This window comes from Rosa chinensis, chromosome 7 (genome assembly GCF_002994745.2).
Source record: "Rosa chinensis cultivar Old Blush chromosome 7, RchiOBHm-V2, whole genome shotgun sequence".
NCBI classification, from domain to species: domain Eukaryota; kingdom Viridiplantae; phylum Streptophyta; class Magnoliopsida; order Rosales; family Rosaceae; genus Rosa; species Rosa chinensis.
Genome location: NC_037094.1, coordinates 19027340 through 19041489, shown reverse-complemented (window position 1 = coordinate 19041489; position 14150 = coordinate 19027340). Strand labels below are relative to the sequence as shown.

General features: G+C 49.6%; 1 protein-coding gene across 1 annotated transcript; it reads right to left on the bottom strand.

Annotated features, from left to right (window-relative positions):
* Nucleotides 1-6798: 6798 nt before the first annotated feature.
* Nucleotides 6799-10731, bottom strand: LOC112177542. Its single transcript, XM_024315825.1, has 4 exons — nt 10261-10731; nt 9921-10179; nt 7505-9564; nt 6799-6810 (listed from the first exon to the last, which is right to left on the bottom strand). Exons 1-4 carry the CDS (start codon nt 10729-10731, stop codon nt 6799-6801), a joined length of 2802 nt encoding a protein of 933 aa, XP_024171593.1.
* Nucleotides 10732-14150: the final 3419 nt, after the last annotated feature.

Here is a 14150-nt window from a genome sequence, read left to right as displayed (position 1 = left end):
CCTACAAATAAAAGGAAATGAATTAAAAAGGGTAAAATAGCATGGAAGACAAATCAATTTTCATAATTATGGGGCACAATTGCATAAGTAATTTGTGACTCAACACGTTCCAGAGACAAGCGACTATTCAGGAAGTATGAAAGACCACTCCTTTTCATCTCTAAAGTGGGGAAGTGTTCCTACAAAGTCAACATTCCAACTTGGATGAAAGTTCACCCCATTTTCCACGTCAGCAACCTCAAGCTGCACCAGCCAGACCTTGAAGATCAAGCAAGCAACCAGCCTGTTTGAGAGCACGTCGACATCCGACCACCCAAGCCAAAAGAAGTGGAGGAGATCCTTGTAGAGAGAGTGATCCAAGTATCAGAGCACCTGCGCCAGCAGTTTCTTGTCAAGTGGAAGGGTCTTGGAGATGAAGAAACAAGTTGAGAGAATGCTGAAGAACTGAAGAAGAAGTTCAAGCAGAAGATTGAAGACTTCAAGACCAAGGCAGTCGTCTAGAGTGCCGACAGCTTAAGTGGGGGAGGATGTTAGGGGTCGCATTTGTAATGCCACAAGAAACCTTGTCCAGGGTCATTAGTTAAGCCTTTGGTTGGTTGCTTGTGTGCTTGGGGTGTTTTGCTTATGTAATTTATTTTTTTTAGCACTTAGTCTCCTCAGCCAAGTGCACGTTTCTCAGGGCCTTGGTCATTTAAGTCTGATAAGCTCTTTGGGGAGGAGTTCCTAGTCGGCATAGTTTGGACTACGGAACTAGTATAGGTAAGCACATATACTTTTGCCTCCCTTACCATCTTACCATCAATAAAAGAGGAATTATTCAATCATCTGTGTCCCGTGAGATTGCTCCTTGATCTTTTCTTTTGATTATTCATTGTTCTTCGTGGTTGCCCAACGTTTATATAATTATGTTCTTCCTTGACGCTAGCTCTATTTTAATATCGTGTGGCTTTCATTGTTCCTTGCAAGGTACATACTTGGCTAACTTGCTTGCTAGCAAGTGCCGCACGGTCCTCTTTGAGCATTGCAAAGTTCGGCCCGTGACACTATGTCAAGTATGTCTTTTACATATGCCTTCCTCTCAATTTTCTTTCATTTGGCTTAACAGAAATTAACAAGATCCTATATATGGAGTTATGGATTCCATTATTCACAAAACTTACCTTCTACATAACTACGTACATATCATACTTTGCATATTGTTTGGCTCCAAAACCAGCTGGTGTGCAAACAGTCTCTTTTGGGCGAGTGGTTGCGCAGGCGTGCCAGCACCGCGGGGTGCAGTCGTTGGGGTAGTCCCGTGACCTGACTTCTTCTTCAAGCGCTGTGGACGAGGAGAGCACCAACCTCTTCACAGGGTTCTTTTCTTGCCTTCCGGAGAAGGACTTCTTTCCCTTACGCGGGTAAGGGCTTTGGATGTGGTTTCTTTGCGTTCACCAAATCGATACTCAACTTGAAAGCCGAGCAGAGCAATCACTGGGAAGTTGGAGAGGAACACGGGTTTGCTAAAGCGTGACTCTAGCTTCGCTGGAAGTAACAGTGGCGGTTGCGCTCGCAGTCGGCTCCTGGGGAGACTAGGACTGGAAGTACGGTCGCCGGGTTGAACTGGTGAGGCTGACAGTCGGCTCGCGGGGAGACTAGGACTGGCGGGCGGTCACCGGGTTTCAACGAAGTTGAGGGTTTGCTCCGGAGAGGCTTTGCAATCGCTGGGATTGATTACTCAGAGAGATTAAAGGTCAAAAATTCCTCTCGTATCGTGTTTAGCCTCTATATATAGGCTTATTGTACTTATTCACTTCCCTAATAGGAATGGAATACTATATCTTGGGCCACAGTTATTGGCCTTGAATCAAATCAAAACTCTTGATAGCCTTGATATTATTATGGGTGATAACTATCCTCTTCTATCGTCGCTAGAATATAGGCAAGGATTAATTGCCTCTGTGAAAATCCTAGATACGATCGCTGGATGCAAGCAGTAGGATACTCACGTATTAATTGCAAATATATCTTTACGCCCCCATGAGCGCTCAATTAAGGACGATATCTTCTTATGAAATACGGGATGAGCAACACCACAACCCAAATCTGTATAGTCCCATTTTTGGGCCGCAGATATCGGCCCACTGGCTCAAACCCACTAAAGGATTTTGGCAAAATTACTTTTGGGCTCAAACATTGCCCCCCAGGCCCCGAAATCAGGCCTGCTAAAATGCAACTGATTGAAGGGGACTTAGAAAAACGTGTTGGTCGCTTGAAACGATGCCATTAATGAGGGTCACGCCCCTTCATTTTTGAAACGTTTCTGTCGCATCGTTTCCCTCACAAAAACTCTTTATTTAAAAGCATAGCCGCAATCCTGTCACCTCAGATACTCCTTCAAACTCTAACCCCAGAAAAACCCATCTCTGCCCCATCTTCCTTGCAAACGATCCAAAAATGGCTCCCCCAAAGAAAATCATCATCGATCAGGAAGAAGAACTGAACGAAACGGCTGCTCGGACCTGGGGCACCCATATCGGTGCTCGCATTCATCTAGAGACCACCATTCACCGACCCCTACTCCTTCGTTTTTCCGATCACCATACCGGGTTAGGCCCAGCACCGCAAGGTGTTATTCCAGATGATGCCATTGCCATGTACGGTCTTCCTGTCCGACGGCCCATTCCAGTCCTCCGAAGGACTCCCGGAGACTTTAGCAGCTGGGTGTCCAAAACCATCGAGCCAAGATAGGAAATTGGCCATCCTCCATTAGTGCACAGGAGATTTCTTGGTATCGCGAGGCTCGGGCGCGAGATCTAGGTCGCTGGAACGCTGCAGGTATCACCCACACTATTGATCTGTGCTTCCATCTTCCACGCGGTGGTAATCGCTCGCCGCTCGCTGCTTTTCTCTGTTTCTGGAATACCGCCACCAATACATTTGACTTCAGATTTGGTCAAATGAGCATTACTCTGTTGGACATCCTCGCTATCACTGGCCTCCCCATCGATGGCGAGCCATATGTGCACGGTCAATTCGACTCTATTGATTTCACTTTGACCATGGCCCAGCAAGGTCGCAGCGCTCATAGCGGCTCATACCCAAGATGGCTGGCATATTACCACCGGGAACACAATGCGACCGGAGGGATCGCTTTCCTTGAATATTGGCTCTGTAAATTCATATTCTGCACCTCCTCCTGCAAGCCCACTGGCACCTGGACCTATTTAGCAACGGCCTCAACGTTGGGCTCGGACAACCGGTCTTGGGTGCCATCTATCGCATGCTATACCAAGCGACGATGCATCCCTTCGAGATCAACATTTCCGGACCCTTCTGGATTCTGGACTTCTGGATCCAGACCTACTTCCCATTCTTCCGCCGTGAAGATATCCCGCAATCCCTGCCGGCCGATCAATTGCTAGGTCGATGGTTTTTCCGCGAGGACAAGTATTCATCTCCCCCTTACTCTGAATGCTTTTCTTATCTGTACCTGTTAGATGACATGCCATACTGTGATTTGATTCTGGGAAGAAGATTCCCTTCTGTGCTACAATATGGCTTCCTTCCTGATGATCCTCGTTATCCCGACCGCACCCACCTGGCGTTTCGCCGCGCCATCTCCTGTTCAGACATCCGGATTGCCGCCGAGGAACTCAGCTATGAGCTCTACGCTCCTAATCATTTCGCCCGCCAATTTGGCCTTGTCCAATTGGTACCAGTCCCTCTGTATGATGCCTGGAATTATAACACTTCCTGGCGAAGATTCGGTCCACCTTCTGGGCCCCCACCGGCACAAAGTATGCTCGCGCTGGTCGACCTTCCCGATTGGGCCCAAAACCTTGATGCTGTAGACGGGACCGAAGAAGGGTATGAGATTTGGTGGAGAGAAGTCTCTGTCAACTGCTGGACTCAACCAGATGACGAACTCTTCGCTACTCTCTTTGGCGAGCTTAGGAAACCATACCCTGCTGACATTGAGGTGCTCGCTCGCTTTTCTGAGGACGCCAACAGGCCTCGACCCCTCCAAGTGGTTAGGCCTAAGCGAGCTCCTCGCCCGGCCCAGGCTGGCATCGTAATTCGTGAACCACCTCAAGAAGTAAGTATTGCAACTCTAATCGCTGCAAGCCCCTTCATTGTTTCCTCCTTTACTCATACTTGTTTGTATTAGGGGAGTGCGCTGCGCCCTGGCCGCCGCACAAACAGTGCTTCGCCGGCCGCTGAACAAACTGGGAAACAGAAGGCAGTACTTGCTGAAGCCACAGCTGAGGACCCTTCTTCTTCTTCTGATGACGATGACCCACAAACTGTAAGAACTCTTTGTCTTCAGAACCAACTTTGTGAATTAACTACTAACCCTTTGCTTCTCACAGGTTATGGCTGCTATAGCCCGTAAGCGTAGCCGCTCGGATACTTATGCTGATCCTTGGGAAGGAGATGAACCAATGGCTGACCGACTGGTAAGAGACCGAGAGCCTATGTTGGAAATTATCACTATTTCTGCCCAAAATGTCTCACACCCTTCTCCTTTACAGGTTTGTCGCAGGTCATCTACACATGCTGGGGAGGGCTCTTCAGCTGCCACTCCAGGAACAACTGCTTCGCGAGCGTCTACACTTGTGGGACCTGAAAATCCTCCACCTCCTGTCAGCACTGATGGTGGCTCAGCCTCTATTCCTGTGCAGATCATAGAGGATAGTTCCGATGAAACGGAAGAGAATGCTCCCCTTCCGGACGCCCCACCTGAGGATCCGATCGCTACACAACCGCCAGTGCTCGCGTCACCTGTTCGCACTCCTGATGAGGAAGTTCAAGAACTCGCGCCCGCAAATATCTCAGACGAGAGCCCTGTCGCGGAGGTATTCTTAGTTGAAAATGTTTGCCTTAGTTCCTGTTCTTCATTATATACTTGACCGTCTTTCCTTACTGCAGAGTAACGTCCCTGCTGAGGAGGTCGCCGCCGCTGGCCCCGCTGAGGAGGTCGCTGTTGCTGACCCTGCTGAGCCCGCTGATGAAGGCATGGCGGATCAAGAACCTGCCCCCCAGGTTCCAGAAGTAGATGCTGATATAAATGCAGTACCAGCACAAGTCGCGGCCCCGATCGTCGAGCCTCCAGTAGGTCCTGCTGCTGCTGATGATGCTGAAATCATCGCTGAAGTTCCTCCTCCCGCGCCTCCTAATAGGCTGGAAAGACTTGTTCGTGTACTAGAAGTGGCTCCTCCAGGGGTCGCAGATGAAGCGAGGGATAATCTGCAGCGACTCCTGGATCCTGACATTCTACTGCCGGGCGCCGCTGCCAGAGCTCAAGAATATCTGATGGTACTTCGCCGAGAACATACCATTACTGAAGATGAATTTGTTGAAACATATGAGCTCTTGTAAAACCTTCCTGCGCGGATTAATGAAAGGACGACCGCGGCTGCACAGGTCAGGCAGGTTCAGGCTCACTATCGCGGCCTTGCACAACAAACGGAGGCATCCTGCGACTCCCTAGGTGATAGAGCGCTTCGTGTCAGGGATCTGAGGATCTCACAGAACCATCTTCAGACCCACATTCAAGACCTCCAAGTCCAACTAATCGAAGCGAAGGCCCAATTAGTTACGGTCACGGCCCAACTGGCGCAAGAGGAGCCCCAGATAGAACAGCCCTTAACGGCGCTAGAAGCGATGTCTCAGAACCTGGCTCAAGCGCGCGATACAGTTCGACAGGCAGAGCGCGCTGCTGCCGATGCTAGCTTTCGTCTAGATGAGCATTTGCTTCGCTTGACCCATGCAGGTCGAAAGCTTTAGGCCTCTTGTTTTAGGCCCATTTTAATTTGTATAAGGATATTCTTAATACATACAATATTCAGCCCGCTTTTGCTCGGCCCAAATATCATTTAAGGCTTGCCAATTAATGAAAAGCAAAACCGTTGAAAAGATAATCCCATTTTTGGGCGGTTGCTTCCTTGGAGGCCGTCCTGCTTCCCACGCGTTTCAACAGCTTCCATTTCCGAGATCATCGCATTTATCCGCATTGATTCTCTCATTGATGGCGTTGAAAGCGCCTCAACTGCTTATCGCACGGTGTGAGATTATTCCTATAAATACCAGCATCCAACGAAGAACGATCACCGAACCATCATGTTCCTTCCAAGGATAAACTCGCAAGCCCTGTTGCTTTTTCTTCAGTTTCTAAAATCTTCCCACCGTGATCTTACCCTTAGCCACAAATTCTTAGGCTTCATGGCTTAATCTCAAGACCTGGGTAGGCTTCATGGCCTAATCTCAGGTCCGGCGGCATGTCTTTGGTTACTGAGAACCTGGATGAACTCGCCAATCTCAGTTAAACCGAAGAACATGCCGCGCTCCTAACGCGGCAGAACCACATTCTGAGGAGTCCAACTTTTCAGACTGCCCGCGCGGAGCAAGTGGAGGAAGGGAGGAAGGCCACTTTGAGGCTTACCTTTCTGCCCCCGCGGTCTACCTCTGGGGACTGGGTCCGCACTTTCTGATTTACCCCAGGAGGTAGATGTGGTTGTGAGTCGCGCCTGCTCCGGAGCCCAATTCCAGTTTGGAGGAGAGGCCCCAGGAAGGGGCATGAAGGTTTTCTTTTTCCCCTCTCTTTCGAGCAGCGGCGACTTAGATGGGAGGAGGATCTGTCGTAGGGGGAAGAATGCTCTGAGGTTGTAGCGCCCAGATCCTTCTCCACGCGGCCACGACGACCATTTTAAACTTTTATGTCTGTAGCCAGCCCTTGTACTCGCATGTGAAACTGTATTGCTCTATTCTGTTGTATGCTTCTGGCTGCAAAGCCACCTTATGAATAAAATGCTTGGTTTACTCAAAAATCTGTAAAAAAAACAGAGCAAAAAATAGTCAAAAATAAGGCCTCTTGCATAGGCCTTTGTATTTACTCTTAACACGTTTTGTCAAGACAATGCATAAAATAAAGCCGGGCAACTGGTTACATGGACTATAATTAACAAAACCTCTTGTATAGGCTTGTACAAAAATACAAAAATAGTCCACAAAAATAATAAAGCCTCTTGTATAGGCCTAGTAGATACTGAGGTGCCCCCCAATGTTTAGAGGGGAGCAGATACAAAACAAAAGGCCACAGAGAAAAGGCCGAATAACCATAATGCTGCGAGCCGATGAAGATTACGGTTGCCCCCCCAGCCGGAGCAAGAACAGGGTCTGGAGGATCATCGAACTCCCAAACACTTGGATAGTATTTCTTCAGAAAGCGACCGTTAATGGGGTTGCGATGGATATCACCGTCGACGTCTTTGAGGTGAAAAGCACCGCACTCCAGTATGCGGTGGATAACAAAAGGCCCCTCCCATCGTGGCGTCCATTTTCCACGACCGGTTACCTTCTCACCTAAGGGTAAAATGGCCTTCCAAACAAGGTCACCCTCTTTGAAACTGCGACCCCGCGTCCTCCGATCATAGGCGCGGGCGATACGCTGTTTTTCCATCACCAAATTGTCCAAGGCGGCCAAGCGCTGCTCGCTTAAATCTTCGTGCTCCTGCCACATTGCTTGAACATAATCCTCGCCAATCAAATGATGCTGTTCTTGGACTCGTAGGGAATGGACTTTAATCTCTAATGGTAAGACAGCGTCATGTCCAAACATAAGCGCGTATGGCGTCGTGGCGGTGGGGTTACGTTTAGAAGTACGATAAGCCCAAAGTGTTTCGTACAAAGTGTCATGCCACTGTCGAGGATTCTCCACCAACATCTTCTTCAGTAAGGTGATGATGGTCTTGTTGCTCGCTTCCGCCTGACCATTAGATTGAGGATAGTACGGGGTGCTATGTATGAATTGAATACCGAAATCATTCACTAGCTCCTCAACGGGGCCTCCCATGAACGCTGCCCCCCGGTCCAACACCAACACTTCAGGGATACCAAACCTGCAAAGAATATTACGGAAGATAAACTGGCAAATGGTAGCACCGGAGGCCTCCTTCAAAGGCTCTGCTTCAACCCACTTTGTGAAGTAATCAGTGGCGACGATGATAAACTTGTGCTGTATGGAAGAATGAGGATGGATCATCCCAATTAAGTCCAGTGCCCAGCCTCGCGCAGGCCAGGGTTTAATAATGGGTTGCATAGGGATGTTAGGAACATGCTGGACAGGACCGTGTGCTTGACAGTCCGCACAGCCTTTGGCGAATGCAATACAATCCTTCAAAATGCTGGGCCAGTAATAACCATGACGTCGGATGAGCCACCGCATCTTAGGTCCAGCTTGATGAGATCCACATATTCCCATGTGCACCTCGCGCATCAGTCTCTTAGCTTCGCGACCGTAGACACATCGAAAGTCTACACCATCTTCTCCACGCCTGCGCAGTTCGTCACCCCTAAGGAAGTAATTCAATGCGAGGAAACGAATTTTCCTATCAGCGCTGGAGTCTGGTCGTTTGAGGTATTCAATCAGAGGGATCCGCCAATCAACATCAATGGGCTCCAGTACCGCGACCATGGGGTCATCTGGAGGATCAGGTCGAGCAAGCCACGAAGGTAGTGTGCGACGCTCAACTTTCAGAATGCGCTCGCGCACTCCATACTTCAAGGTAATGCCTGTAGCCAATTGAGCTAGCTCATTAGCAGCAAAGTTACGTTCACGTGGTATGTGTTCCATGTCGACGTCTGTAAACTGGTCCAAAAGCTCAATGGCGCGATTCAAGTATGGAATGAGCAGCCAACTTGTACAGCGATATTTCTCCAGGAGTTGATTGATAACGAGTTGAGAATCGCCGCGAATCTGAACGTCCCGGACGCCCATTTCCAACAAGACCTCTAGTCCAATGATGAGAGCTTCATACTCAGCCTGATTATTAGTACATTGGAACGTGAGCTGGAAAGAATAAGAGAACCGATCACCTGCCGGGTTCTCCAAAACAATCCCCGCGCCAGCCATAGCGTCCGTTCTTGAGCCATCAAAGAATAACACCCAAGGCTGTAAAGAGATTGTAGCCTGATACCAGACCGCGTATTCCGGGATGCAGGCTTTATCTAGAAGAGTCGCGGTGTTGCAAGCAATTTCCAACTCTTTCAGTACGGGTAGCTCTAGCGGAGGATGATGCGCTAGAAAATCTGCGATAGCCTGCCCTTTGACCGCCTTCTGGGGTACATACTGGAGCGAGAACTCTGAAAGAGCCAATACCCATTTGCCAATGCGGCCTCTCAAGATAGGCCGGGACAACATGTACTTGACCAAATCGGTCTGAGCGATGATGCAAGTAGTAAAAGATAACATATAATGTCGCAACTTGCACGCCGAAAAATATAGAGTTAAGCACAGCTTTTCCATAGGGGTGTACCTTGTCTCACAATCTGTTAGTACACGGCTGAGATAAAATATAGCGTGCTCGATACCATCCCCATCATCCTGAGCGAGCAGGCTACCAATGGAGGCGTCAGCTGCTGAGATGTACAGTTTCAATGGGACCCCGGTTCTAGGTGGAACCAAGACTGGTGGGTTTGCCAGATAGGCCTTGATACTGTCAAAAGCCTCTTGATGCTTGGATTCCCACACAAACTCATTCTGCCCTTGTAGTCTCAGCAAAGGTGAGAAGGGCTGAATTTTCCCTGCAGAATTAGAGATGAAACGCCTTAGAAAATTAATCTTACCCAAAAGACGCTGTAATTCCTTCTTCGTCCGTGGGGAGATGCGTTAATGACTGCGCTTGCCTTATCCTCGGGGACCTCAATTCCTCACTGGTGGACTATAAACCCCAGAAAGTCCCCTGCTTGAACCCCAAACACACACTTGGCCGGGTTCATCTTGAGTCTATGTCGGCGCATGCGTTCAAATACTTTTCTGAGATCCGCGATGTGATCCCCTTTCTGTTGAGACTTGACGACCACGTCGTCAATCTATATCTCCAAAACTTTCCCAAGTATGTCGTGGAAGATCATATTCATAGCTCGCTGATACGTCACACCGGCGTTCTTCAGGCCAAACGGCATGACCACGTATTCGAAAACCCCCGCAAAACCAGGGCAGCGGAAAGCAGTCTTGTGTCTGTCTTCTTCAGCGACCAGAATCTGGTGATAACCTGCAGTACCGTCCATGAAGGATAGCAATTCATGGCCTGCCACTGCATCCACTAGCATATCCGCGACTGGCATGGGGTAAACGTCTTTGGGCGTAGCAAGATTCAAGTCTCTATAATCAACGCAGACTCTTATCTTGCCATTTTTCTTCCGGACAGGCACTATATTCGATAGCCACTGATTATACTTGGCGACCCTTATAATGCCTGACTTATGCATTTTCTCTACCTCTTCCTTTACCAGAATCTGGGTCTCCGCGTTCATTCGTCGAGGTTCCTGCTTGACGGGCCTCTTGTCGGCAAGAGTTGGTAACTGATGACAGACCAAATCTGGTGACAGGCCGGGCATGTCCTCATACTTCTCCGCGAAGCAGTCCTTGAACTCTAGCAATAGGTCGATAAGCCTCTGTTTCTCGCTAGGCTCTAGGTAAGCACTGATAGAGACCTCCATGGGCTCACTTACAATACCCAAGTTGACCTTCTCAGTAGGATCTTTAACCTTGGGAGGTGTATCGTCCAGCGCCACCGGAGCGAGCTGAATATGGACTTCCTCCTCAACCTCCGGATCAGCAAATTCTTCATTGACGACCTCCAAGGTCGCAATGCGATCGTAAGCCTCTTTTTCCACCATGTATGATGACAACCGTTCGTGTATCGAGTGGAAGGCTTCCATTCCCTCTTCAGTGAGGTCGTAATCCATTAATCGGTTAGAGGTTTGGGCACAGCGTGGCTGGGCCGCTCCAAGCCTTCTTTTGCGAGCGTGAGACCCCACTGTGCTAGTTCAGAGGCCGTCACCCCTGTGGGGCGGCCCTTATCATCGATGCCACTAACTTGCAATGGAGTAATAGGTTCCAAATAGTATCTGGCATCTACATAATTCGCGGAGACCGGAAACGGACGGGGATCTGCTGGGACCACCTCTGCCATGTCTGTTTCGCTATTCCACATAACCAACTCTTGGTGAAGTGTTGACGGTACACAATAACTCCGATGGATCCAATCCCTGCCCAGAATGGCGCTGTAGGCCGCATAACTATCCGTCACAAAGAAAGCATACACTCCCTCTGCTGGTCCGAGTTTAATGCGCAAGAACAATAACCCTAGGGTTTTGGTTACAGTTCCTGCGAAATTTTTGAGCGCAAGAGAGGTGGATTGGATTTTCTCCCGCTTGATTCCGAGCAAGTGCATGGTCCGAGTAGTGACCACATTAACGGCCGCCCCAGTGTCAATCATGATTTTGCTGACCTTGATACCGCTGATATCTGCTGTAATGTATAGCGGGCGCATGTGCTGGACCATGGCTGGCGTTGGCTTAGAGAAGTGCATGAGTCCCCCTTGTCTGGGACCTCTGTTGGTTCAGGTAAGGCCCCGTCCTCTACAAGTGTTGTAGCTGCTGAAGTGACCTGCAATGGTTGTGTACCCTCTTCTTCGATCTCCACGCATTCCTGAGCAGCGACTGGCAAGGCATATTTTGCGGGGAGCACGTAAACCATGTTGCAAGAAACCTCATCTGACTCAGTGCCCCTATGTCGACAGCCAGTTCCAGCTTGGGTTCTTCCAACAGGGTATCAGTCTGGAACTGTCGAGCCAAGCGGTCTACTAACGATTCTTCTGTAAGGCCCTTTACCTGGCAGTGTTCAAGCCCCTGTGACTCGAGTTCTTGCTCACCTACCGAAGGCGCCGGATTTTCGGGTCCCGTACGCTCCTTTGGGGCGGAAATGACTACACTTTGGACCTTCTTGGGTCGCCATTGCAAGGTGCTAACCACTGTGTTCTTGCCCCCCAGCCTGTCGAAGACTGAAGCCTTTACATCCGGTGCTTCATTAGAGAGCCTGCGCCTGACATGCGGTCGTTGAGTAGGCGAGCTGTTCCTTTGGGCAGGCGGTGGCGAGCGCTCTTTAGTAATTTTGCAAAAAACACTGGGTTTTGACGCCCCTATTAGTGAATTTGTCTGTCTGTTAAGACCACGTGGAGGTCTCAACGGTTTGGAGGCCAACGCCTCCATCTCTTCCTGGTATTGTTCGGGCGACTTGACCAATTGGGAAGGTTTTATCAGGCCCTGATCTAAAGCCTCTAGAGCACGCTTGGCTTCGCCGAACCTGCGCTGCAGCTTTCTCTTCCGGGATGGACTAATCTCCACTGCCTTCCCCTTCTCCCTTGTGTACCATCTGCCTTCTTTGATAGGATTAGCTGATGCAGGTGGTATATAGGGCTTGGTCAGAACATCTTTGCAACCGCTTCTGGTCTTTTCCTGTTTCGGTTCGCTGGCGGTTGCTTTCAACTTCATGAACAAATTAGAGTCTCTGGGGGATGGTGGTGATGTCACTTTCTCCCGTTCTCTCGGGCTGGCAGGCTAATAGTTCCTCGACGGGGAGGTCCACTTGACTGGTGGCAGGGAACCGAAATGAAACGTCTGTTCGACTTCCTCGTGCGGTATTTGGATACCACACTCCTCTTTACATCGCTAACACAGAATCACGGATGAGGCCTATTTGGTCGTCTCCGTTCTATCCTTAATTGACACCTCATCTGTGGTGGACCTTAGACCTTGTTTGCTCGTGGCCAGATCCAGCGTTGGTTTCCTCTACAACTTCTTGTCCCAATCTACATTGACCATATTGACCCCGGTGTCAGGGAAAGGGTCCACATCAACCAGTGCTGCAGCGGTGACTGGAGCTTCTACCTGCAAGCTGCCGTTATTAAGCCAAACCTGTATTTGGTCCTTGAGCTTCACACAGTCCGCAGTGTTGTGGTTCCACAGGTTATGGAACTTGCAGTATTTCTTTCCTTTCAACTGCCCTGGTCGCGGAAAAGGCCCGAAATCAGTCTTCACCATCTTTGCAGCAATCATTTCGTCGAGGATCTCGTGAGCCTTGTTGGCATCATAGGTATATGCCGCGAACTCTGGTTTGGTGAAGGCCATCGACTTGAGCTTAATAGGTTCCTTGGAGATCTTCAGCTGTTTCAAAGCCGGGTTTTTCTTCCCGGTCAGTTCATAAGCTGCTATGTCATTGTCTTCGTCTTCTTCATCGTCCTGGCACCCTTCTCCAGTACCGCGATTATAATAAGGGTCGTAAGTGGTTGGCTGGTAGTTCAGGGCCGCTACCGTACGGTGTTTACCGGGCACATACGTCCCTTTGGACGCATTCTTCCTTGCATCCGTCTCTCGAAGGAGATGCTCAAAACTGCCTACCTCCGTGATGAGTTCTCCCATCGACTGTATCATGCTGCCATGCTGCTTCTTTCTTTGCCGGGGCTCCAGGCCTTTAACCGCCAACTTGACCAACTCCTTCTCGGGCAGAATGACATTCAGTTTGGCCTTCTGGATTTGAAAGCGCTGAAGATAGGAGACTGCTGACTCCGTAGGCTGTTGGGCCATCTGAGTAAGAGAGGCCAAATCGACCTCAGGCTCAATATTCCCAAATGTTTCCCGGAAAAGTAGTTCCATCACCGGCCAGTCTGCCACTGTCCCTGGCCTAAGTTTAGAGAACCATCTGAAAGCAGCGCCAGATAGGGAAGTGCCAAAGATCCTGCACTTGAGGACGTCGTCATTCTGATATTGGCCGCATTGCACCCTAAACCTGGCCAGGTGAGTGGCCGCATCTTTTGTGTCTTCCCCTGAAAAAGTAGAAAAAATAATGTTCTTATAACCTCGAGGAAAAGGTGCGAGCATGATGTTTGGCGGGAAAGGTCCCTCATATACTCCATCCGGCTGGGCCCTAGGGTTTGCCAATCTAATCATCTCCTCAACCTCCTCACGCCTCACATATTCTGGGCCCGGGGGTGGAGGAGGTATCACCGCAGCTCGGTGAACAGTTTGTCCAGGGGTTGTTTGATTTACCATCGTTGATCTTTCCCCAACCTGCACAATGCGGGTAGTAGCTTGCTGCTGGAGAGTCACTGCGGGGATAACTTCTTCCTTCGACAGAGCGGTTATCTTGATCGGGATACCAGTTTGGTCGAGTGCATAATAGCTTCCCGGCAACTCTTGATACACCACCTCTGCTCCGTCGCTGTCGTACTGGACAAAAGTCACAGGCTCTGACGCAGTCCCTGCACCCCTCGCGACTTGGTGTTTCTTGGCGGTCTGTCCACTTGATGAAGCAGTCTTCTCCTTGC

What these genes read in the sequence shown, in the direction of transcription:
- LOC112177542 (XM_024315825.1), bottom strand. Translation starts at nt 10,731, where the DNA reads ATGGATTACGACCTCACTGAAGAGGGAATGGAAGCCTTCCACTCGATA. An exon ending in AGATTCTGGTAAAGGAAGAG is followed by an intron (nt 10,180 to 10,260) that starts GTAGAGAAAATG and finishes CCTGTCCGGAAG; the next exon opens with AAAAATGGCAAGATAAGAGT. An exon ending in GTTTGGCCTGAAGAACGCCG is followed by an intron (nt 9,565 to 9,920) that starts GTGTGACGTATC and finishes CTAATTCTGCAG; the next exon opens with GGAAAATTCAGCCCTTCTCA.